This window comes from Nerophis lumbriciformis, linkage group LG25 (genome assembly GCF_033978685.3).
Source record: "Nerophis lumbriciformis linkage group LG25, RoL_Nlum_v2.1, whole genome shotgun sequence".
NCBI lineage: Eukaryota > Metazoa > Chordata > Actinopteri > Syngnathiformes > Syngnathidae > Nerophis > Nerophis lumbriciformis.
The window spans coordinates 15083886-15108714 of record NC_084572.2 but is presented as its reverse complement, the minus strand read 5'-3'; the positions used below and the strand labels follow the sequence as shown (position 1 = coordinate 15108714).

The 24829-nt window shown below is 40.3% G+C and overlaps 1 protein-coding gene across 2 annotated transcripts in view; it reads right to left on the bottom strand.

Moving 5' to 3' along the window:
- sun2 (Sad1 and UNC84 domain containing 2) overlaps positions 1–22031 on the bottom strand; it is a 32819-nt gene extending 10788 nt beyond the window's left edge. Inside the window, exons 1-7 of one of the 2 annotated variants that reach the window (XM_061983872.1) lie at positions 21892–22031; positions 7210–7318; positions 7024–7127; positions 3434–3820; positions 3315–3362; positions 1643–1717; positions 1362–1513 (exon numbers count right to left, since the gene is read on the bottom strand). In XM_061983872.1, coding sequence (XP_061839856.1) covers positions 1362–1513; positions 1643–1717; positions 3315–3362; positions 3434–3820; positions 7024–7127; positions 7210–7316 — 873 coding nt within the window. In that variant the 5' untranslated portion in view covers positions 7317–7318; positions 21892–22031. The other variant, XM_061983870.1, reaches the window with a different exon arrangement.
- Between the last annotated feature and the right edge of the window lie 2798 nt (positions 22032–24829).

Here is a 24829-nt window from a genome sequence, read left to right as displayed (position 1 = left end):
TTAAAGGTGTTTAATGATAATGCAGGCATGTTTAACACATATAGTTAATATTGTTAAAAAATTAAAGGTGTTTAATGATAATACAAGTATGTTTAATACATATAGTTAATATTGTTAACAAGTTAAAGGTGTTTAAAGATAATGCAAGCATGTTTAACACATGTAGTTAATATTGTTAACAAGTTAAAGGTGTTTAATGATAATACAAGCATGTTTAACACATGTAGTTAATATTGTTAACAAGTTAAAGGTGTTTAATGATAATACAAGCATGTTTAACACATAGTTAATATTGTTAATAAATTAAAGGTGTTTAATGATAATACAAGAATGTTTAATACTTATAGTTAATATTGTTAACAACTTAAAGGTGTTTAAAGATAATACAAGCATGTTTAACACATATAGTTAATATTGTTAACAAGTTAAAGGTGTTTAATGATATACAAGCATGTTTAACACATATAGTTAATATTGTTAACAAGTTAAAGGTGTTTTAAGATAATACAAGCATGTTTAACACATATAGTTAATATTGTTAATAAGTTAAAGGTGTTTAAAGATAATACAGGCATGTTTAACACATATAGATTCCTTTCTTTCATGAAGACAAGAATATAAGTTGGTGTATTACCTGATTCTGATGACTTGCATTGATTGGAATCAGACAGTGGTGCTGATAACGTCCGCATTTTCGAATGGAGGAGAAAAAAAAGTCCTCCTTACCACATGAAAGTGGTTGGTTTTTGGCATCTTATTTGTCCAGCTTCCGTACTCCTTTGTAAAAACTTTACAAGAAATACATTTACGGCAAACTCCGTAGCTTGCTAGCTTGTGCACGCCAGCTTTCTGAGACTCTTATTTTGTTTGCGCAACTGTGCAACTGTGCAACTGTGCAGTTGGTCTTTGGAGTTTTGACAGGTACGGCGCCAGAGTCTGTTGAAATAAAGTGTTTCTCGCCTTCCAGTCGGTAATTTTAATGAGCTGGCAGCAGCCAGCGTCATCTCAGAAGACCCTCGGGTGCCGTGAATGTCAATCAAGTGACGAAAGTGACGTCATAATGAAGATTTATGATCGCTCATTTTTAGGACTATTTTTTTAATGCCTGGCTGGTGATCAACTGACACACCCTCCGAGATCGACCGGTAGCTCACGATCGACGTAATGAGCACCCCTGGACTAGACTGTAATTAATAGGGTTGGGTTTAAAAAAAAAATAGTACGATTATCAAAAACAACATTATTATTTGTGTTCTTGTGTTGGATCCAAATAAACTGCAGGTGTAACTAATGTGTTCAGAGAGCGTAAAAGCACTTGCAAAGCATTGTTTTATATAGGTCATGCAGCTAGTTAGCGATACCGTTGCAGATGTGGGCTGTATGGTGTTTGGCTGAGAAGACAGAATGGGGGGTTGAACATTTTGATGCATGAGCTTGGTGGCCTCTGACGGGTTCTTTATGAGGAGCATGATGGAGGTGAGAGAGGGCAACAATGGAGGAAGGAACCAAACACCTGGAGGAGAGCATGAGGAAAACACTCTTGTGTGAATCCAAGGTGATTTTTATTATTTGTTGTTTTGACTCAAAGTGAAAACGAGATGATTTCATACTAATAATGTGTATTTAAAAGAGTGATACTTACAGGCAAGAACGGCAACAAGAAGGAAGACAGAAATGCAAATCTTCTTTGATTGGTTGCTGAGTAAGCATTTAGTGGCTGCAGGACAAAGACAAGTTGAATAAGTATTGTTTCATAGTATGCAAAAAAAAGCATGTACCGACTCAAGACACTCTGGATATATATTTTTTTCTATTTTTTGTTTTGTTTTATTCAAATTCTAGGATTAAAATCTGCTAAAATGTGTAGATTGCCTTCCAAGTTTGGAGTTTGGGTGCAGCAAGCTTTAAATGTGGGCTTTCCCTATCAAATCTGGCCTTCCGCCTATTAAGTATTTTTATTCTTACGCACTTCTGAGGCTAGGATAACATGGAAGGTGAAACATTATATTGCACTTGAAGTTTGGATGCAGTGTACACCACACACGTAATAAAACGATATTTCACAATCTATTCTGATCGTTTCCAGTGAGACATCTGCTAACTTGAAATGAGGATAACAGGAACAATAATGGCACTCTGAATTCCATCCATCCATCCATTTTCTACCGATAACTTCTGTTTTGTTTGATCATCCATTTTACTGCCGTGCTACAGGCAACGTTTGGAAACAATTAAGGTATGTAAATAAACATTTACAAAATATTTTTGTGTAAAATAACTAATTTCACAACGTATATATCCGCGGCTTATAGTACGTTGCGACTAATATATGTAAACATATTTTTTTCTTCTAAAATTTGTTGGGGTGCAACTTTTATACCGGTTCGCTCCATAGTCCGGAAAATATAGTAAATAATGTAGCATTTATCAATTAATACAACTAGATTTTTTGACAGTTAATATCTAATGATCACGCTCCTACGCTCAAGCACACACACACAAACAGCCGTCAAGCCCCTCTGATGTAATGGCTTCACAAGTATGTACTAAACAGAACTCTTGATATCACAAATACTGTCAGAGTGATACTGTCAGAGTGGTTATAATAAGTGAAACAAAGTTTCATCTATGAATTATTATTCACATCAAGTCAGGAGGAAGAGGCTGTTGTAGTGTGCATACTACATCGCCGTGACAAGCACAGCCTGGATTACCGTATTTTTCGGACTATAAGTCGCAGTTTTTTTCATAGTTTGGCCGGGATGCAGTGCGACTTATGTTTTTTTCCTTCTTTATTATGCATTTTCGACAGGTGCGACTTATACTCCGGTGCGACTTATACTCCGAAAAATACGGTAATTCAGCTTTTTCACATTTAAAGTGATAACATTGTTCATGCATTTCAATGACATTCACAATTGTCAGTAAAATCCATGCTACACAATTTTCACATAACCAAGGAAAAAAAGGAAGTACGCCTTATTAGTAATCGACTTAAGCACTTTTGCCTAGCTTACATGGAGTGGGCGTGTGCGCAGGCTGAGAAAATATGAATAAGAGGAATGTGCGTTCAAAAGGGCGTAAAAAACACTTAAGTGCAAATGGGAAAATATGGCCCTGAACGAGCTAAAGTAATACCGAGGACATTGTGGGGAAGGCTTGGGATTTGGGAAGGACCTTTTTTTTTTTTTTTAATATTGGCACGGTGGATACGGAAAAACGTGACCGAAATGCTGAATTGTTTGTTCCATTAGGTTTGTAGTTCATGTTAAAAGCATAGTCACGGACACAAAAACACACAAAACGTTACATACCTAAAGATGTCAGATGTATTATTTTTGTGGTCATTGCTGATAGGGACTCTGCAAGAAAAACAAAGAATGTGGGTATTGTAAAGTTTATGACAAACATATGCACAAGGACATGCACACACCCTTAAAACTATAGGCGGCGTTGTTGAGTCGAACTCTGTATCCAATGCCGGCAGACCCAATGTTACTTCTGACTTTGTTGCTGCTGGTAGTGGTGGAGCTGGTGGTGCAGGTCCTAGCAGTGTTAGCCGGCGGTCTAAGATTGGCGCCCTCAGAGGAGGAGTAGCCCGAGCTGTCTATGCAACTCTTATTCTGGTCGGGTCGCAGGTACAGTACTGCTTGGCTGGAGCTGCGAAACCTATCTGGGGGCGGCGTCGGGGAGTGGGTGGGGGTCTGATGTGTTGGCGATGCTGCTGGGGTTAGGGAGGGCCGAGGGGTGGCCCTGGGGGTGGTGTAGGACACAGTCCTCATTGACAGGTCTGTCTGGGTGCTCAAAGAAGGTCTCCTGGCTTTGGGGAAAACATTGTATTAGAAAGTATTTTGCAAAAAAGATAAATTTTGCAGATGGCATAACCTTATTTTATTCAGGACAAAATATAAACAATTTTTTAAGAAGTGTTTGAAAACAAATATATTAAAATTAAAATTAAAGATACTCTGACATAGGGTTATGGTCATCCTTAAAAAACTTGTAAAACAAAATTTATTTTGTCATGGAAATCACATAAAAATGATATAAAGGTTAAAATATGTAAAATGATTGCTATTTTACATAAGATGAAGGAATTGCTGAATGAAAAAGCATTGCTTATCTTTTATAATATCTAACACATTGTTTTGAAGTGTTGGGTCGTGCCTGTAAAACCTGGAAAACCCAACACACAAAAACAATATATAAACAGTTCAGATTCTTGAAAAAATATTGAACTGGTAGCGTATACAATATTTAAAAAATTATATACGGGATGTATATCGTTTTTTTAATACCAAAACCAATATCGATATTCCTTAGTGATCTCGGTATTCATCGGTACTTTTATAGATACTATATGTAATTGGTGTAAAGATGTGAAAAAAATGCCATTTTTATTAGCTTTATTATTTTTGCTATTATTGCTTCCTTTTTTGTGATTATTCTAAGCTGATTACCAGATCCTTGGGGTGGGTGATCATATGGTAACAACAACAAAAAATCATCCAATCTCCAATAATATCAACATTTTTTTTACATTGTTTTTAACCTGCCAGTTTTAGCGCATATGTAGTAAAAAACAAATAAACAAGGGATTACTTCTAAGTAAAAAAATGTAAGATAAGAAAAGCGCAATAACATAATGTACCAACACATTTGAGTTTACATGCTTTTAAGTAAAAGAAAGCACACACGAAGATGCAACAGTAATTATTTCAACACTGGTGGTCCAATTACTGTATAGTATTAGTTCGGCTCTGTATTATGGAGTTTCATAGTTTGAGGTGGCCGCATGTCAAGGCGGCATGCAGAGAGATGGCCCGAGAAGGGTGCAGGGCTGCCAGCTAGAGCGCTGGCCCCTGGCCAGCAAGGCTCCATGGAAACAGTAAACGTGATTTCCTCTTTTAAAGTTAAAGTACCCATGATTGTCCAACACACACACTAGGTGTGGCAAAATTATTATCTGCATTTGACCCATCACCCTTGATCACCCCCCTGGGAGGTGAGGGGAGCAGTGAGCAGCAGCAGTGGCCACGCCCAGGCATCATTTTTGGTGATTTAACCCCCAATTCCAACCCTTGATGCGGAATGTCAAGCAGGGAGGTAATGGGTCCCATCCAGTCTTTGTTTTCCTCACAATGACAGCATATCAGCCACATTACGCCAATTTCTGCCAATTTTAGCAGTTAGATTCTGCTTTTAGCACGCATTGATCCCATCCGGGATACCAATGACACGTAAATCTTTTTCTGTTCACGTCCGCCTCCCTTTAAACCGGAAATGTGGCAGTAAAAGGTCGACTGATTGGCTGTTCCGTCGTGTCTGTTTTATGCTTTGCTGCGGCACCTGAACGGATGTAACAGCGTGTGAGTGTAATAACTACGACAGTCAGCTGGATTTTAAAAAGTACTGATAGCCGTATCATTAGTCCAAAATTTTCACGAGCCTGTTGGACCAACCCCAATAGAAAATTGCACCCAAAAAATAGCGGTACTCGGTAAAAATCCCTTTGTATAAAGCACATATAACAATTCTACCAAACATGCAGATTCGTATAAAAATTAAGTAATTAAAGAAAGTAAAAATCATTATGATGAGAAGATATGAGTGACTAAGCTGATGTTTATTTTTGCTGTATGTTAAATAGAAATATGGCCTTCATAGTCTTCTGAGTTGGATAGCTAATATTGTATTTGTGTTAATAATAGGCAGATATTATAACTTTATACATATTTTTGCACCTTTTTATTCATGATGTATTTGAATGTCGATCAAATATTTGTATTTAATGTTGGAAATCTAGGTCAAACATTATTCCCATTGAAAATAATGTAAATTGAATTGATTTGTTCCAAATTCAAGCTGTAGCCATCATAACCTATTATGACTGTCTTAAGTAATGTTCTAAACTGTCAGACGCAAAATTGGCCAAACACTGCACCGAACAAACTAATCAGTTTGCCTGCGTACTTTTGCGCGCCCAAACAAGGAATCCCATGTGTTGGTGACTCAGTCTTGTCATGTTATTAATAAACTGTGTAAGTCCAACTGTGTTCCTAAGGTTCCTAAGGCTGTAATTACAAACATACCTTTGTTAGCCTGTTATCAACTGGTTGTAGTTATTTGCTAACAGTTACACGACCCATTTCTGTGCTTTTTGATTGAGTACAAATGCAGAACGAGCCACCATTGGGCCAAACAAAGTTGCAAGTGCCGGCACTTTCATTAAGGTGGAAACAATATTGAGATAAAAACAAGAACTCGCATCAAGGTATAAAGAGTGGGTTCCCCTCTTCCCTCTCCTCTCATCACCGTCTTCGCCAACAAGTCCTCGTAAATGGAAAAAATAATTTGAAATATTGTCATTTCATAACATATATTTATTGTGTTAATATTTATTGGTGTACGAAATTGATTCATTAAATTTACATTATTTGTATTGGGAAAATTGCTTCAATAAACATAATTGATGAAAAAAAACATTTTCCAAAAGTGATTTGGTTAGGAAGACAGTATAACACAGATTTACACAGATTCACCTACTCAGTGGCCTAGTGGTTAGAGTGTCCGCCCTGAGATCGGTAGGTTGTGAGTTCAAACCCCGGCCGAGTCATACCAAAGACTATAAAAATGGGACCCATTACCTCCCTGCTTGGCACTCAGCATCAAGGGTTGGAATTGGGGGTTAAATCACCAAAATGATTCCCGGGCGCGGCCACCGCTGCTGCCCACTGCTCCCCTCACCTCCCAGGGGGTGATCAAGGGTGATGGGTCAAATGCAGAGAATAATCTCGCCACACCTAGTGTGTGTGACAATCATTGGTACTTTAACTTTTTAACTTTAACTTTATTTGCTGACAAGACATTACTTCCGTCACTATGCAGTTTTATGGTAATCACACCTGGTTCTGCCATCAGTGGTACTGCAGCACAAAATACAAGGAAAGAAAAAAAACACTAACGGTCCTTGCACTAGCGTAATGCTTACGGATGCGTCTGAGTGACAAATGTCGTACTCACCTGTGGCAACAGGTGACTCAAAGCTTGTCGAGCTAGCATTGCTGTTGGCTCTGCTGGAGGTGCGGGAGGCGGCCTTGCGGGTGCCGGCCTTCTTCTTGAAAACCCTAAAGGAAAACAAAAACGAGCAACATTAAGATAAAAACACGGTTGATGATTCTAGACTTTGTGACAGCCGCATTTACTCACTTGACTGGGTTCTCCCTGTACGAAATGTTTGTCACACTACTCGAGTCGGATTCGTCATCAGAGTTGTAGTAACCGGTGGACACCAGGCGACAACTCCTACGAGACATAACTGAGAGACAATACAATAGTTAGGAAACATACATACACATTCCCTCCATCCAGGCCAAACTCATCTTCCTCAACTTTGTTAAGATTTCCACTGTTTGATTATCAGTATGAATTAACCATTATTTTCCCCAAGCAACATGCTTGTCTTTTATCAGGGGTCCTCAGATTTATACATGCCAATCGGCACCAAATTAATCTTCTGAAGCGCGCAGCCAAGTGTGAAGCGACTGGGTTGAGAATCAGCACCTCCAAGTCCGAGTCCATGGGTGTGCCATCTCCGGGTTGGGGAGGAGACCCTGCCCCAAGTGGAGGAGTTCAAGTACCTCGGAGTCTTGTTCACGAGTGAGGGAAGAGTGGATCGTGAGATCGACAGGCGTCGTGCAGTGTCTTCAGTAATGCGGACGCTGTATCGATCCGTTGTGGTGAAGAAGGAGCTGAGCCGGAAGGCAAAGCTCTCAATTTACCGGTCGATCTACGTTCCCATCCTCACCTATGGTCATGAGCTTTGGGCTATGACCGAAAGGACAAGATCACGGGTACAAGCGGCCGAAATGAGTTTCCTCCGCCGGGTGGCGGGGCTCTCCCTTAGAGATAGGGTGAAAAGCTCTGCCATTCGGGGGAGCTCAAAGTAAAGCCGCTGCTCCTCCACATCGAGAGGAGTCAGATAAGGTGTTTAGGGCACGTCCGACCGGTAGGAGGCCACGGGGAAGACCCAGGACACGTTGGGAAGACTATGTCTCCCGGCTGGCCTGGGAACGCCTCGGGATCCCCCGGGAAGAGCAGGACGAGGTGGCTGGGGAGAGGAAAGTCTGGGCTTCCCTGCTTAGGCTGCTGCCCCCGCGACCCAACCTCGGATTAGCGGAAGAAGATGGATGGATGGATGGATGGCGAGCTTTTCTACCAGTCGCTCACACATCCCAGCGACAGCAGAGATTCAGCAAAGGTATACACACGCTGGAAAAAAGTGTCGAAATGGTTGGAATTAGGGCTGCAACAAATGAGTCGACTAATCTGGCTCTGATTTAGCAATCAGCTTTTAAATTCAACTTGACCTATTCTTTGGTGTATGCTAACGCACAATTAAAATTACTACTTAATTCAGAAATATTTTTGAACTGTGCTGCTCATTAGACCAACAGAAACATACAAGTAACTATTAAACTTTTGTCCATTTAAAAAGAAGAGGTGAAGTTCTGATAAAAAAACCAAAATGTGAATGTGTATGTGTACAAGAAGTCAAATAGCCCACACAAAAATAAACACCAAAACGCCAACACTATAGCTTCCTCAAAAAGAAACAGGAACAAAAGGTATACAGACAACTTTGTTCCTCTTGTTAGCTAGCGAGCTAATAAGTAGGCTAAGTCGTGTCCTGTCTGACTAGGGTTGCAAACCGTCCTTTGGCAATTTTTATTAGTTGAACCCTTTGGGATTACTTGGATTTCTGCAAAAATTGGTCATAAAATGTGTTTTGATCTTCATCAAAGTCACAACAGTCTGCTTAAACCAGTGGTTCTTAACCTGGGTTCGATCGAACCCTAGGGGTTCAGTGAGTCGGCCTCAGGGGTTCGGCGGAGCCTCCGCCACGGAGATAAAGACACATCCGACTTATCGTAAATAAAAACTTCTCCCTACCAGTGTATTATGGATACCCCCAAACAATGTTCCCCCTAATTTTCCATCTGATTTGCAGGTTGTTTGATTGATCGATTTAAACTTTTACTAGCAGATTGCAAAGGAAGAGAATACATTATATGAAACAGTACAGCTTACTCAGTACAGTACATATTCCGTACAATTGACCACTAAATGGTAACACCCAAATACGTTTTTCAACTTGTTTAAGTCGGGTTCTAGCGTTAATCAATTCATGGTAATGTTTGTAAGGTGTGTAATTTGTTGTGAGTTCACGCACTGTGTTGGTTTTGTTCTTTGAACAAGGTGATGTTCATGCACGGTTCATTTTGTGCACCAGTAAAAAAAAAAACATGACTTTTTCTTGAATTTGAAAAAAAAATATATATATATATATATTTTTCACTAAAGAAGGGTTCGGTGAATGCGCATATGAAACTGGTGGGGTTCGGTACCTCCAACAAGGTTAAGAACCACTGGCTTAAACTAATACCGCACAAAAAAATTATAGGTTTCACCTTTTTATTGAACACATGTAAACATTCACAGTGCAGGGTGGAAAAAGCATGTGAACCCCTAAGCTAATGACTTCTTCAAGAGATGATTGGAGCCAGGACTCAGACAACATGGAGTCTAATCAATGTGACGAGATCATGTTTAAGTAAAAGCTGCCCTGCCCTATAGCACGCACGCACGCACGCACGCACGCACGCACGCACGCACGCACGCACGCACGCACGCACGCACGCACGCACGCACGCACGCACGCACGCACGCACGCACGCACGCACGCACGCACGCACACACGCACACACACACACACACACACACACACACACACACACACACACACACACACGATAAGTGTGCTGTTCTCAAGAAGCATTGCCTGACGTGAACCATGCCTCGCACAAAAGAGCTCACAGAAGCCTCGCACAAAAGAGCTCACAGAAGATCTACGATCAAGAATTGTTAACTTGCATGAAGCTGGAAAGGGTTACAAAGGTATCTCTAAAAGCCTTGATGTCCATGTGTCCACGGTAAGATAGACTGACTACAAATGGAGAAAGTTCAGCAGTGTTGCTACTCTCCCTAGGAGTGGTCGACCTGTAATGACTGAGCACAGTGCAGAATCCTCAGTGAGGCGAAGAAGAATCCTAGAGTGTCATCTAAAGACTTGCAGAAATCTCTGGCACATGCTGACATTATTGTTAACAAATCTACAATACGTAAAACATTGAACAAGAATGGAGTTTATGGAAGAACACCACGGAGGAAGCCACTGCTGTCCAAAAAAAACATTGTTGCACGTTTGAAGTTTGCAAAAGAGCACCTGAATGATCCACAGCACTACTGGCAAAATATTATGTGGACAGATGAAACCAAAATTTAGTTGTTTGGAAGGAACACACAACGCTATGTGTGGAGGAAAAAAGGCACAGCACACCAACATCAAAACCTCATCCCAACTGTGAAATATGGTGGTGGTGCTTTGCTGCCTCAGGGCCTGAACGAATTGCTTTCATCGATGAGAAATGAATTCCGAAGTTTATCAAGACATTTTGCAGGAAAACTTAAGACCCTCTGTCCGCCAACTGAAGCTCAACAAAGGATGGGTAATGCAACAGGACAACGACAACAGAAGAAAATACGCTTTCTGGAGTGGCTCAGTCAAGAGTCCTGACCTCAACCCTCAATTGAGAAGCTATGGCATGACCTCAAGAGAGCGATTCACACCAGACATCCAAAGAATATTGCTGCACTGAAACAGTTTTGTGGAGAGGAAAATTCGTCATGACAGTTATGCAGGTCTGATCTGCAACTACAAGAAACCTTTGGTTGAGGTTGTTGTCAAAGGAGGGTCAACCAGTTATTAAATCCAAGGGTTCACATACATTTCTACCCCGCACTGTGAATGTTTACATGTTGTGTTCAATAAAAAGATGAAAACCTATATTTTTGTGCAGTATTAGTTTAAGCCATCTGTGTTTGTTTATTGTTGTGACTTTGATGTAGAGCAGAATACATTTGATCACCAATTTATGCAGAAATAAAAGTAGTCCCACAGGGTTCACATGTTTTCTTGCAATTGTATATAAATATATACCGGTAGACACATATACACACACATGCACGCACACACACATATATATGCATATATATCCATATACTGTATATGTATCTATATATCTCTATATATATATTTATATAGATATACAGTATATACACAACACATATACATATATATAGATACACATATATACTGTATATACAGTACAGGCCAAAAGTTTGGACACACCTCATTCAATGTGTTTTCTTTATTTGCATGACTATTTAATTGTAGATTGTCACTGAAGGCATCAAAACTATGAATGAACACATGTGGAGTTTTGTACTTAACAAAAAAAGGTGAAATAACTGAAAACATGTTTCATATTCTCGTTTCTTCAAAATAGCCACCCTTTGCTCTGATTAATGCTTTGCACACTCTTGGCATTCTCTCAATGAGCTTCAAGATGTGGTCACCTAAAATGCTTTTCCAACAGTCTTGAAGGAAACCATCCTTGCCCAGGCACACCCTCCTGGTTTTGAAGTATATATATTTGGGGTTTTGGCACCAGCCACTACACTAGATCTGACCAGTGTAAGTCTATGATCTGATGAAGCCTACAGAGGTATTGGCACCAAATGCTAGACTCGATTTGGCCAATCTAAGTCTATGAGCATGAACTGTTGAGAGGCAACACATATTATAAGACAAACCAAACAGTCCAGTTGCGATCGATTAAATGCCCTGAGATTACATGACTAGGGAAGGTAGTTTGGATTGGGTCAGATAAGTGAATACTGTGCTCAGTTTCCAAGTACAGTTAATGGTTGAAATTAGGGCTGGGCGATATATCGAATATATTCGATATATCGCGGGTTTGTCTCTGTGCAATATAGAAAATGACTATATCGTGATATTCAAGTATACGTTCTGACGCAGTTGTTTTTAGCTGCGGGCATTACACTTCAAGCTCTTCTCACTCTTTCTTCTCTTTCCTTCTCACAGAGACATAAAACAAGCTCACCTTCTTACACGTCACAAATTGTCGCGCGTGCAACGTCATACGCTCTCGCTGAGCAGAGGTAGCAGCATGGGTAACGTTAGCTGTGATGATAACGGTGCGGTGCAAGTGGTAATACGAGAGAGAGAAGGTGCGAATCTGGTAACAAATGAAGGAAGAAGAATTAATTCCCAAGAAAAACAGCACTGGGTCCATCGTCTGGTGGTGGTTTGGCTTCAAGCGGCAAGATGTTGAACAGACAACCGTAACATGTCAAGTATGCGGCAAAAGCGTTGCTACAAAAAGTATTGGCACTGTTAATGTGTAGCATGACTTGAAAAGTCACCCGCTAGAGAATGAAGAGTGCTTGAAATTCCGCATGTCAACATCTCGGCCGGTGCCACTCCAACAAAATGCCCAAGCAACCATTTCCAGATCAACACCGTATGAAAAAAATAGTCAACAACAGAAGGAAATAACGTCCGCAGTAACCTACCACATAGCGAAGGACATACACTATTTGATTTCCTGTTACGCAGCTAATTTTTAATACAGTTATTGAAATATCTTGTGTGACATCGTGCACAAAAGTGCACTTTATTTGTTTTAAACTATTGTAGTGACATTCTGTACAAAAAGTGCACTTTAATTTAGTGTTATTTTGATATGTCATCTTAGTGACATCATGCACAAAAGTGCACTAATAGCTTGTTTTAAAATGTCTCTGACAATCTTGCACTTTCTGTTTTGAAATGACTTGAATGTTTGTGCCACTGCTTAATAACTGTTTAATAAATACAGTTTTGGTCAATGGACTTTGTTGTGATTTCCTTCTCAGCATGAATGTTTAAAATGAGCATATATTAATGCTGTATGAACAAGAATGTTTTAATGTAGACACATAGAATCATCATACTGCTGTGATTATATGCATCAAGTGTTCATTCAAGGCTAAGGCAAAATATCGATATATATATTGTGTATCGATTCGTGACATGGCCTAAAAATATCAAGATATTAATAAAGGGCCATACATATTGCCCAGCCCTAGTTGAAATACTATCGTTGGCCGCTGGATGGCGACATAACGGCAGTTATCAGAACGCTTGGTATTTCTAAATGATACGACTTGTCCAGGGTGTACTCCGCCTTCCGCCCGATTGTAGCTGAGATAGGCTCCAGCGCCTAAGCGGTAGAAAATGGATGGATGGATGGATGAATACACCGCTCCAGGCCATATTGTTTATTGACCTCTTGCCGTCTCACGGGCCAAATTAAAGATACTGGTGGGCCGGAGTTCGGACACCCTTGCATTTCTGCTGTCTAGAGAGACATTCACCATGAACCAGAAAGTAGCTTATTCGCTAGCATACGCACAAGTCAAACAAAAAAATCTTTCTTTTGATGTTTGATATTTTTTCTAACTTGATGTTTCTTTGAATGATGCGTCTGTCCTGTTTATTGCAAAAACTGTAGCTATCCACAGTGCATAGTTGGACAATTAAATACATAAAACACACTAATTAGATTGTCGACCCCTGTGTAACCAAAGTATTTTTTACTTAACTGACTTAATGATACAATGGTTACAATACAATGTGATTGTATGTCTACTTGGACGTTGGAGTCTGCAATAAAGCTTGATTGAATAGGTTGTTGTAACCATAGAAAATGTTTTTAACAGATGCTTGGTTAATCTTGGTCCACAATAATCCAGATAATCTAAAGTAGCTTGCTAGGAAACACAAAGAGACCAAAGACAGAGGGGAAAAAAACACAAAAGAAAAACTGTGCAGCAAAGAGAAATCGGAAGTTTGGGAGCGCACGGTACAAACACATCATTGTAAAAAAACAAACATATCTTTAAAAGGTACATGAATGATCAGTCTTAATATGAGAGGAGAACCATCTGTTTCCACGTGAACAGAAATGTAATCCACTCAAATACATTAAAGCTGCAATCACTGTAGTTGCACAATAAAACAAGCCTGTTCATTGCTAGTAAAGTATGTTTGTTGACCTCACAACCATTTTACTTACTGTATAAAATGCATTTAAACCACTAAAAATAAAAAATAGAATTTTCTGCTCATCACCGCCTCAAAGAAGTGCAAAGCGCATTTTATTTTGAAAAGAAAAGCCAACTTGTATATACGGTACTGTATGCAAGCAGTAATTGCAAATTAAATCAGCCACAATATCAAGAGAATTCTTCAAAATGGCATGATGCCTAATGAGAATGGGTTCTCTATAGGCAGATAACAAGTACACGTGACGGGAAGTGACTTTAGGTGTCAGAAAAAAAGCACAAGGCGATGCGAGTAAAGGAAGTTGCGGTTGCTAGTGCGTGTGTGCACCTAACAGGCAGCGACAGAAGTCGGCGTGAGCAAACTCCATTCTTGAATGCATTGTACATACTTGAGGATACCAACTCAGAAAAACAAATATTAGCCGTACACAAAACTACAAATTTGCTATACCCATCATGAAATGTACACACACTAAAAAATGCTGGTTTATTTTTGATAATTTATGAGTTGCGAGTGTTGGGTTAAATGTTGCAGTTATTTTTATGAAGAGCAATCCATTTATTGGGTTATAGGCTATTATTTTAACTAAATTTCTGGGTTTTCAAAACTATGAACCATTTGTTGGTTATTTTTCCAATGAGTAACGCATTTTTGGGTAAAAGCCTTTTTTTATTGAAGAGATACTTTTTTCTTGAAGGGAATTATATTAAGGATTAATCTCATTAAGATTATTTACAATCACACATCTTATGTACATGAAAATATTTGAGCATGCTGTATAGAAGTACTATGACCATACACGGCAATTACTGTAAAAAAATGTCACTCATATCTTGCTTTTGAGTATATTTTGATGTAATATATATATATTTTGTTATCAGTAGTTGGAAGGAGTAGGACAAACCAGCAGTACAATTTATAATTTTTAACCAACTATTGGGTCAAGGAGCGCTAAATTGCGCAACCCAATAGTTGGGTTTGGAATAACCCAACATTGTAGTGAGCGTAACTCAGCTTTTGTGTGAAATAAATTCAACCCAATAGTTGGGTTATGAATCAACCAACATTGAGTTATCACAACTCAACTTTTTGGTTCAAAAGTTGGGTTAAAAAAATGTACCCAAAATGTTGAGTTAAAATAACTCAAATAAGGGTTTCGTCCTTTTCTGGACCAGCAGTTGGGTAAAAATTGGGTTATTTTTTTAACCCAACATTATTTTGTGTGCATGTTAACTGAAAATGTAAATATTTAATTAGGAATACATTTGCCATGAAACCTAGTGAAATTGATCACAATTTGCACAAATATGTGCAAATTGTGAATCCAATGTCTTTGTTTATCTTCAAGAGTCCACAGCAGCAAGCAGCAAATAATGCACTCTTGACTAAAATGGATTTCCTTTAAAGGCCTACTGAAACCCACTACTACCGACCACGCAGTCTGATAGTTTATATATCAATGATGAAATCTTAACATTTCAACACATGCCAATATGGCCGGGTTAACTTATAAAGTGCAATTTTAAATTTCCCGGGAAACTTCCGGTTGAAAACGTCTAGGTATGATGACGTTTGCGCGTGACGTCGATGGTTGAAACGGAAGTATTCGGTCACCATTGTATCCAATACATAAAGCTCTGTTTACATCGCAAAATTCCACAGTATTCTTGACATCTGTGTTGGTGAATCTTTTGCAATTTGTTCAATTAACAATGGAGACTGCAAAGAACAAACCTGTAGGTGGGATCGGTGTATTAGCGTCTGGCTACAGCAAAACAACCAGGGGGACTTTGAGTTGGCTAGCAGACGCTATCCGACGCTAGCCACCGACCGCAACGATGATCGGGTGAAGTCCTTCGTCGCGCCGTCGATCGCTGGAACGCAGGTGAGCTTCGGTGTTGATGAGCAGATGAGAGCTGGCGTAGGTGGAGAGCAATGTTTTTATCATAGCTCTGTCGAGTCCCGTTGCTAAGTTAGCTTCAATGGCGTCGTTAGCAACAGCATTGCTAGGCTTTGTCAGGTGGTACATCATTGACCGTGTGGTTACAGGTCCAGAGTTTGGTAGTATTGTTGATCTTCTGTCCATCCTTCCAGTCAGAGGCTTTTCTTTTGTTTCTATCTGCATTTAAGCACGATGCTATCACGTTAGCTCCGAAGCTAAAGTGCTTCACCGATGTATTGTCGTGGAGATAAAAGTCACTGTGAATGTCCATTTCGCGTTCTCGACTCTCATTTTCAAGAGGATATAGTATCCGAGGTGGTTTAAAATACAAATCCGTGATCCACAATAGAAAAAGGAGAGAGTGAGGAATCCAATGAGCCCTTGTACCTAAGTTACGGTCAGAGCGAAAAAAGATGCGTCCTGCACTGCACTCTAATACTTCACTCTCACGTTCCTCATCCACGAATCTTTCATCCTGGCTCAAATTAATGGGTTAATCGTCGCTTTCTCGGTTCGAATCGCTCTCGTTGCTTGTGTAAACAATGGGGAAATGTGAGAAGACTTTCAACTTGTGACGTCAAGCTACTTCCGGTACAGGTAAGGCTTTTTTTTATCAGCGACCAAAAGTTGCGAACTTTATCGTCGTTGTTCTATACTAAATCCTTTCAGCAAAAATATGGCAATATCGCGAAATGATCAAGTATGACACATAGAATGGATCTGCTATCCCCGTTTAGATAAAAAAATTTAATTTCAGTAGGCCTTTAAAGCAGTGGTTCTTAACCTTGTTGGAAGTTCCAAACCCACCAGTTTCATATGCACATTCACCAAACCCTTCTTTTGTGAAAAATAAAATGTTTTTTTTTCAAATTCAAGACAAAGTTATGTTTTTTTACCTGGTGCACAAAATGGACCGTGCATGAACATCACTTTGTTCAAAGAAGAAAACCAACAGTGCATGAACTCACAACAAATTACACACCTGCAAATCAGTGTGACTTCTGCTGTTGCCATATCCATGATACGCCGATATGGAGAAGTTTTTATTTACACAATGAGTGAGGGTGTGTCTTGACCGCCGCGGCGGAGGCTCCGTCGACCCTGAGGCCGACTCACCGAACCCGTAGGGTTCGATCGAACCCAGGTTAAGAACCACTGCTTTAAAGTTATGCATGTCAGGGACCTTATGTGACCCAAAACTAGCACATACACTTCCCCCCTACACAAGGGGTGTCAAAAATACGTATATAAATTACCCTGAAATTTTTGATTGAAAGAAACGGCCGTTCTAAATGTGTCCACTGGATGTCACAATAGCAATTCTTTGTATCTTTGTAGATGATGCTACATATGTACAAAATAAACCACATTATGTTAGTACATCAGTCGAGGAAAATGATCAAACTACATAAAAAACATCCTGTAATTTCAGCCTATTCCTTTTTCGGTCATGCTTTTTCTTTTCTTTTCTTTTCTTTTTGTGTGTAAATGTGTATGATTATATATGTATAATCTGTACTCTTAAACTGGTCACACAAAATGGTTAATGGTTGATGATTGATTATATGACCGAAATAAACGTATTTAATTTATTCATTCGTTTTCTTTTTCTGCCTTTTATTCCCGCTCTTACTTTTTCCACTTCCAGGTGTCCAACAAACAACACATGTCATCATATCCTGTGTCACCCGCCCTTAAGTACCCCTTACAATGGTTCTGGTTCTGGTATTGTCCTGAGACCCGAGTAACCAATACAATACAGACACCACCAGCAGATAATGTTAAAAACGAAACTCAATAGTCTAAATTGACAATATAAAGTCGTTCTCATCAAATACCTGATGCAATTGTTCGATATGACTTCAAACCATAACCATCATTAATTCTATTGTCTCAAAGTAGGCTTACAAAGCAATGAACTACCTGCCACCTACTGGTGCGGAAGAGTATTATATGGTTACTCTGCTGATCTCCACACAGCACAGACGCTCTACAACGGCACATTGTTTGCGGATTATAATTATTGTTTTGCAAAAAATATTTTTCCGACCAATTACGCGAAATTGCATGATTTCCCATGGCACACCAAACAATCTCACGGTACACTAGTGTGCCGCGGCACAGTGGTTGAAAAACACTGGTTTAGTCATGTGATACCAGCATGACGCTCATAAGAGTTGAGCCCATTTAGTGTCAAAGCCCGTCACTATCAGTTTCAAAGAAGAACTACAACTTCACAACGGCCAGCCAACATTGTCAACACATACAACTTCATCACATTTCAAATGGTGAATGGTAAATGGGTTATCCTTTGTTGCGTTTAGACCAGATCCCGGACGAGCCCCCAAATTGTTGCATTTGGACCAGATGTTCCTCCAAGGGAATCTAAGTTACTGGTCAATCCCAAGTTCTTTTGATGACATATAAGCTGAGTTTAAATGATCACCCAGAACAGAATAGGTATTTTGCAATTTATTTCCAAAGCTTTGGAGAGACCAGCCTAGGACAACACATTCAATTGCGTAGCCAAGTTGATTTGAAAAACATTACCCAAGTGCTGTGTTCTTCACTATGTCCCTCGCCCCCACCCTTCAGAACGAATACACATGTCTATTGTTCTCCTTAGCTAGAGACAGGATGAGTTAACAAATAAAAGGGAGTATTGCTACTCCCTGCATTCCGAGCGCAAGGTAGTCCACAGTGTACCCTCGGTCATGAGATGGAGAAAAAATAGAAAGAGCACAAAGAGAAAACACTACTTATTTCCAACATGACTATAGAAAGAAATAACTCTTAAATATGGATATATGTAGATATCTATCTCCACCACCTTGTATAGCGCTTTTCTACCTTCAAGGTACTCAAAGCACTTTGACACTATTTCACCATTCACCCATTCATACACACAATCACACATACATTCACACACTGATGGCGGGAGCTGCCTTGCAAGGCCCTAACCACGACCATCACCGACGATCAAGCCCCACCTGGACCCACTACAGTTCGCCTACCAGCCCCGACTGAGAGTGGAGGACGCAGTCATCTACCTGCTGAACCTAGCCCAAACCCACCTAGACAGCTTCTCCAGTGCGTTCGATACCATACGGCCTGGACTACTGGGTGTGAAGTTAGAGACGATGCAAGTGGAGGCCCCCTTGGTGTCATGGGTTGTTGATTACCTGACTGACAGACCACAGTATGTGTGACTGCAGGACTGTGTGTCTGACAGACTAGTCAGCAACACCGGGGCCCCGCAGGGCAGTCTTCTCCCCCTTCTTCTTCACCATCTACACCACCGATTTCCACAAGTCCTGCCACCTTCAGAAGTTTTCTGATGACTCTGCGATAGTGGGGTGTATTCAGGATGGTGATGGTGAGGAATACAGGTCACTGGTGGAGGACTTTGTCACATTGTGTGGAAAGAACCACCTCCAGCTCAATGTGACGAAGCCCAAGGAGCTGGTTGTGGACCTGGGAAGGAGGAGGAGTACTCCGGCGACCCGTTTCCATCAGGGGGGTCGATGTGGACATGGTTGAGGATTATAAATACCTCGGAGTACACATCGACCACAAGCTGAATGGGTCAAAACACACTGAGGCACTCTACAAGAAGGGACAGAGCCGCCTCTACTTCCTCAGGAGGCTAGGATTCTTCAACGTCTGTACAAAGATGATGAAGATGTTCTACGAGTCGGTGGTGGTGGCGGGCGCCTTCTTGTACGCCATGGCCTGCTGGGGTAGCGGACTGAGAGCGAGGGACGTAAACAGACTGGGGGTAGCGGACTGAGAGCGTGGGACGCAAACAGGCTGAACAAGCTGGTAAAGAAGGCCAGTAACGTGGTGGGAGTGGAGCTAGACTCTCCGACGGTGGTGTCAGAGAGGAGAAGTCTAGCAAAACTCCTAGCCATTATGGACAACACCTCCCACCCACTACACTCGGACCTGGCGGAGTGAATGAGCATTCAGTGGAAGGCTCAGACTCCCAAAATGCAACACGGAACAACACAGAAGGTCCTTCATACCGACAGCCATCAGACTGTATAATGCATATGTTCCTTCTTGACTGTACTTAAATGTAGAATATATTTATATTATTCACATGTGAATAATGCTGTATAGTATTTATTGTCTATTGTGAGCGAACTGTGGTGCTGAATTTCCCCCAGGGATCAATAAAGTACTTTCTATTTATTCTATTCTATTCTATCCTATCAGAAGCAAAGGTGAAGTGTCTTGCTGAAAGACACAACGGACGTGACTAGGTTGGTAGAAGCTGGGGATCGAACCAGGAACCCTCAGATTGCTGGCACGGCCACTCTCCCAACCCGCACCATGCCGTCCCCAATTCAAGAGGTCAGGGGACACTTTTTGCACTGTGATTCTCTAAAATTCGCTTACATACTTTATCTATGGCCTAGCTCAGCACTTCTGACATTGGTAGTGTGCCACCACCCTTTTTAAATGAGACAGGGCGGTATAGTTCGGTTGATAGCGTGGCCGTGCCAGCAACTTGAGGGTTCCAGGTTCGATCCCCGCTTCCGCCATCCTAGTCACTGCCGTTGTGTTCTTGGGCAAGACACTTTTACCCACCTGCTCCCAGTGCCACCCACAATGGTTTAAATGTAACTTAGATATTGGGTTTCACTATGTAAAGCGCTTTGAGTCACTAGAGAAAAAGTGCTGTATAAATATAATAAATGTTCCCGGAGTAATAAAACTGACACTAATCTTTACACAAGATAATTAGGAGGGAGAAGACAACAGCAGAATAGGTAGATTGGCAACACTAAAATTGGCCCTAGTGTGTGAATGTTGTCTGTGGCGACTTGTCCAGGGTGTGCCCCGCCTTCCGCCTGAACGCAGCTGAGATAGGCTGCAGCCCCCCGCCCCTGATTGGGACAAGTGGTAGAAAATGGATGGATGGATGGAGACAACAGCAGAGATGGCATTATGAACAGTAGAGAACAATGCAATAGAAGGGAAACATAAAAAGATGTATTGTATAGTGAGCCCACTCTGAACAAAATTTGCTAGAATATTGAAAAATATTTTTATTTTGTGTCAAAATAAATTAGCCGGCGTTTTGCAGAGAATAAAGTGCATGATTGTTATAAAGGGCTGCAGGAAAGAATGTAAACTCGTGGATGGCAAACATTGTGTGTGGTTAACTTTAGATGAGTGCCAGTGAAATGAGTCATGAGGAGCAAATGAATCACTGATTTTAAATAAAAACCTTCAAAATAATTGTCTTTTTTATATATATGCAGATTGTGTTTGTATTGCGATCATGTCTGATTAACTTTGTTGACGGACTAACACAAAATACAAAAGCCAAAATGGAAGGCACTTTTAAAGGGATTATTCTGTAAAGAACGCCTCTTTTTGACTGAAGTTAAACTAAGGCTATGACGTCACCGGACTTCACACACGCCAAGATAACGTAAATAAGAGTTTTCAGCTGTTCATTCGGGACATTAAAATGACGTTTTACTTTTGAAGCAGAGTCCAAAGCCTTTATCGTAAAACATCTTTTATCCGACGAATTTGTTTGTAACGACACTGGATAAAAGTAGCATCTTATTCGACGAGCCAACATAACAAAAACAAATAAACGGTCTACCTCGTAACAACATTGAACAACTCGAGTGAACAACAAGGTGAAAAGGAGGCTTTTGAATATTTAAGTTTTGAACAAATAAAAGAATACAAAGAGTCAGTAACTTACCTCACAAGTCGGTGCGGTCTTTCTTAAGTTGTGGACGAGACTACAAATTCTGACAGCAACCAGTTAAAATAAGGGCACAGACGCTACAGCTATTTCCGGTACGAAACTCCAAAATAGAATTTACTACAACATACACTGGTTCTTTGGGGTATTCTACGTAAAACCCTACACGGGTTGTTTAATACCTACCTTCTTGTTCGGTGATGTTTGTATAAGCAGAATGGTTTTATACAAACGTACCACGTCTTTCAACGTGTTCTGCGTCATAGATGTAAGAAACTGTTTCCGGTCCTTGATAGCCCTGTAAGAAACTTGACGACGACGACTCCTGTCGGACAACAACAAAACAGAGGGCGCCCTCTATGGGTGATGACTTATAGCGAACGAGTCGGCTGTGTTTACAGCATACCAACACACGAGGGCACCATTTGCCTGTGATAAACTATAACCATAGGCAACATTAATTGAAAAAAAAAAAGTATTATTTAAAATCCTCTTGTAACGTAAACACTTATGATGAATACACATAATTAGTAACATATTATCTATAACAAAAAACGATTTATTAGATGTTGACATATTAGTTGTAGTAAGTTGTAATACATGTATAAACAAAGTATTATTAGTAAACACAATTTTACTGATTACTAGTATGATTATACTTAGACTTAGACAAACTTTAATGATCCACAAGGGAAATTGTTCCACATAATAGCTCAGTTACAAATGATGGAAAATATAAAGGATAAAATAGGCTAAAAACAATATAAAACATAACATATATACGTAATATTTACATAATATATGTACAGTATATGATATATACTAATATATTATATTATATGTTTATATCACAATAATATGTAACAATTACCATGTACAATAATACAGTATATGTAACAGCTGCAGCATAAAATAGAGAGTAAATCCAGCAGAAAAAGACATTATGATGATGATTATCTTATTAAAATGTGCATTATAGTAGTCCCACTAACACACACACACACACACACACACACACACACACACACACACACACACACACACACACACACACACACACACCCACACACACACACACACACACACACACACACACATATTTTCATTGTGTGTTAAACGAGCAACTAATTTAAGTTTTTATAGCAATACTATGCAATTATTTTTTGCAGCTGCACAATAGAAAATAGCCAAAATATCTCCAGCCAATGGACAGCATATCCTTGCTATATAAATACCAAACCACACTATATTGCCAAACGTTTTAGGCCACCTGCCTTGACTCACATATTCCATTCCTAACCCATAGGGTTCAATACGATGTCTGTCCACCTTTTGCCGCTATTACAGCTTCAACTCTTCTGGGAAGGCTGTCCACAAGGTTGCGGAGTGTGTTTATAGGAATTTTCGACCATTCTTCCAAAAGCGCATTGGTGAGGCCACACACTGATGTTGGCCGAGAAGGCCTGGTTCTCAGTCTCCGTTCTAATTCATCCCTAAGGTGTTCTACCAGGTTCAGGTCAGGACTCTGTGCAGGCCAGTCAAGTTCATCCACACCAGACTCTGTCATCCATGTCTTTATGGACCTTGCTTTGTGCACTGGTGCACAGTCATGTTGGAAGAGGAAGGGGCCCGCTCCAAACTGTTCCCACAAGGTTGGGAGCATGGAATTGTCCAAAATGTTTTGGTATCCTAGAGCAGTGGTCCCCAACCTGGGTGTGAGTGGCACCGGGGGCAAAGGGTGAAGTGTCCCGCCCAAGGACACAACGGCAGTGATTTTTTTTTTTTTTTTGGATGGTAAGAGGCGGGGAGCGAACCTGCAACCCTCAGGTTTCTGGCACGGTTGCTCTACCCACTACGCCATGCCGCCCCCATGTATATAAATGATTTAATGTTTCTCTGCGGCTCGGTAGCAAATGCGTCACGGACCGGTACCGGTCCCCGGACCGGTGGGTGAGGATCGCTGTCCTAGAGCATTCAAAGTTCCTTTCACTGGAACTAAGGGGCCAAGCCCAACTCCTGAAAAATAACCCCACACCATAATTCCTCCTCCACCAAATTCCACATTCGGCACAATGCAGTTCGAAATGTACCGTTCTCATCGCAACTTCCAAATCCAGAATATTTAGGAGCGAGGAAATTTCACGACTGGATTTGTTGCACAGGTGGCATCCTATGACCCAATACTTTTGGCAATATAGTGTATGAATACTTGTAATAAAAGACATATAAATTCTAACATTTCTCCAACATATTCTTTTCAAGGTGACCTTGCAAAATGAACCCACACTTTGTTTATCATTGTACAGGAAAAAAAAGCGTGTGACAATTCTTCCCTTTTCCAAAAAAAAAAGAAAAAAAAAAGTAAAAAAGCTCAGAAATGGTATGTCCGGAACGTTGCATATTTGATAAATAATTCCAGAAGGTCAGGAAAGTATCAGCAACACAACCATCACTGAGCTAATGTGTGTGTTGTAAATATAAATATACAAACTGCCCAAAAAACTAACAATTAAATTAATTAACCAATGAACAAACTAACGTATTTTTCGGACTATAAGGCGCACTTAAAATCTTCTCATTTTCTCAAAAATCGACAGTGCGCCTTATAACCCGGCGCGCCTAATGTACGGAATAATTCTGGTTGTGCTTACCGGCCTCGAAAATTTTTTATTTGGTACGTGGTGTAATGATAAGTGTGACCAGTAGATGGCAGTCACACATAAGCGATACGTGTATAATGCAATACGACGCCAGGAGACAAGACCAAAACTTTAAATGGTCCATTGAAAATAAAGAACATTACACACGGCACTCAAAACTTCCAAACCCAGAATATTTAGGAGCGAGGAAATTTCACGACTGGATTTGTTGCACAGGTGGCATCCTATGACAGCTGGAAATCACTGAGCTCCTGAGAGCGGCCAATTCTTTCACAAATGTTTGTAGAAACAGTCTGCATGCCTAAGTGCTTGATTTTATACACCTGTGGCCGAGCCAAGTGATCAGGACACCTGATTCTGATCATTTAGATGGGTGGCCCAATACTTTTGGCAATATAGTGTTTAAATACTTGTAGTAAAAGACATATAAATTCTAACATTTCTCCAACATATTCCTTTTAGGG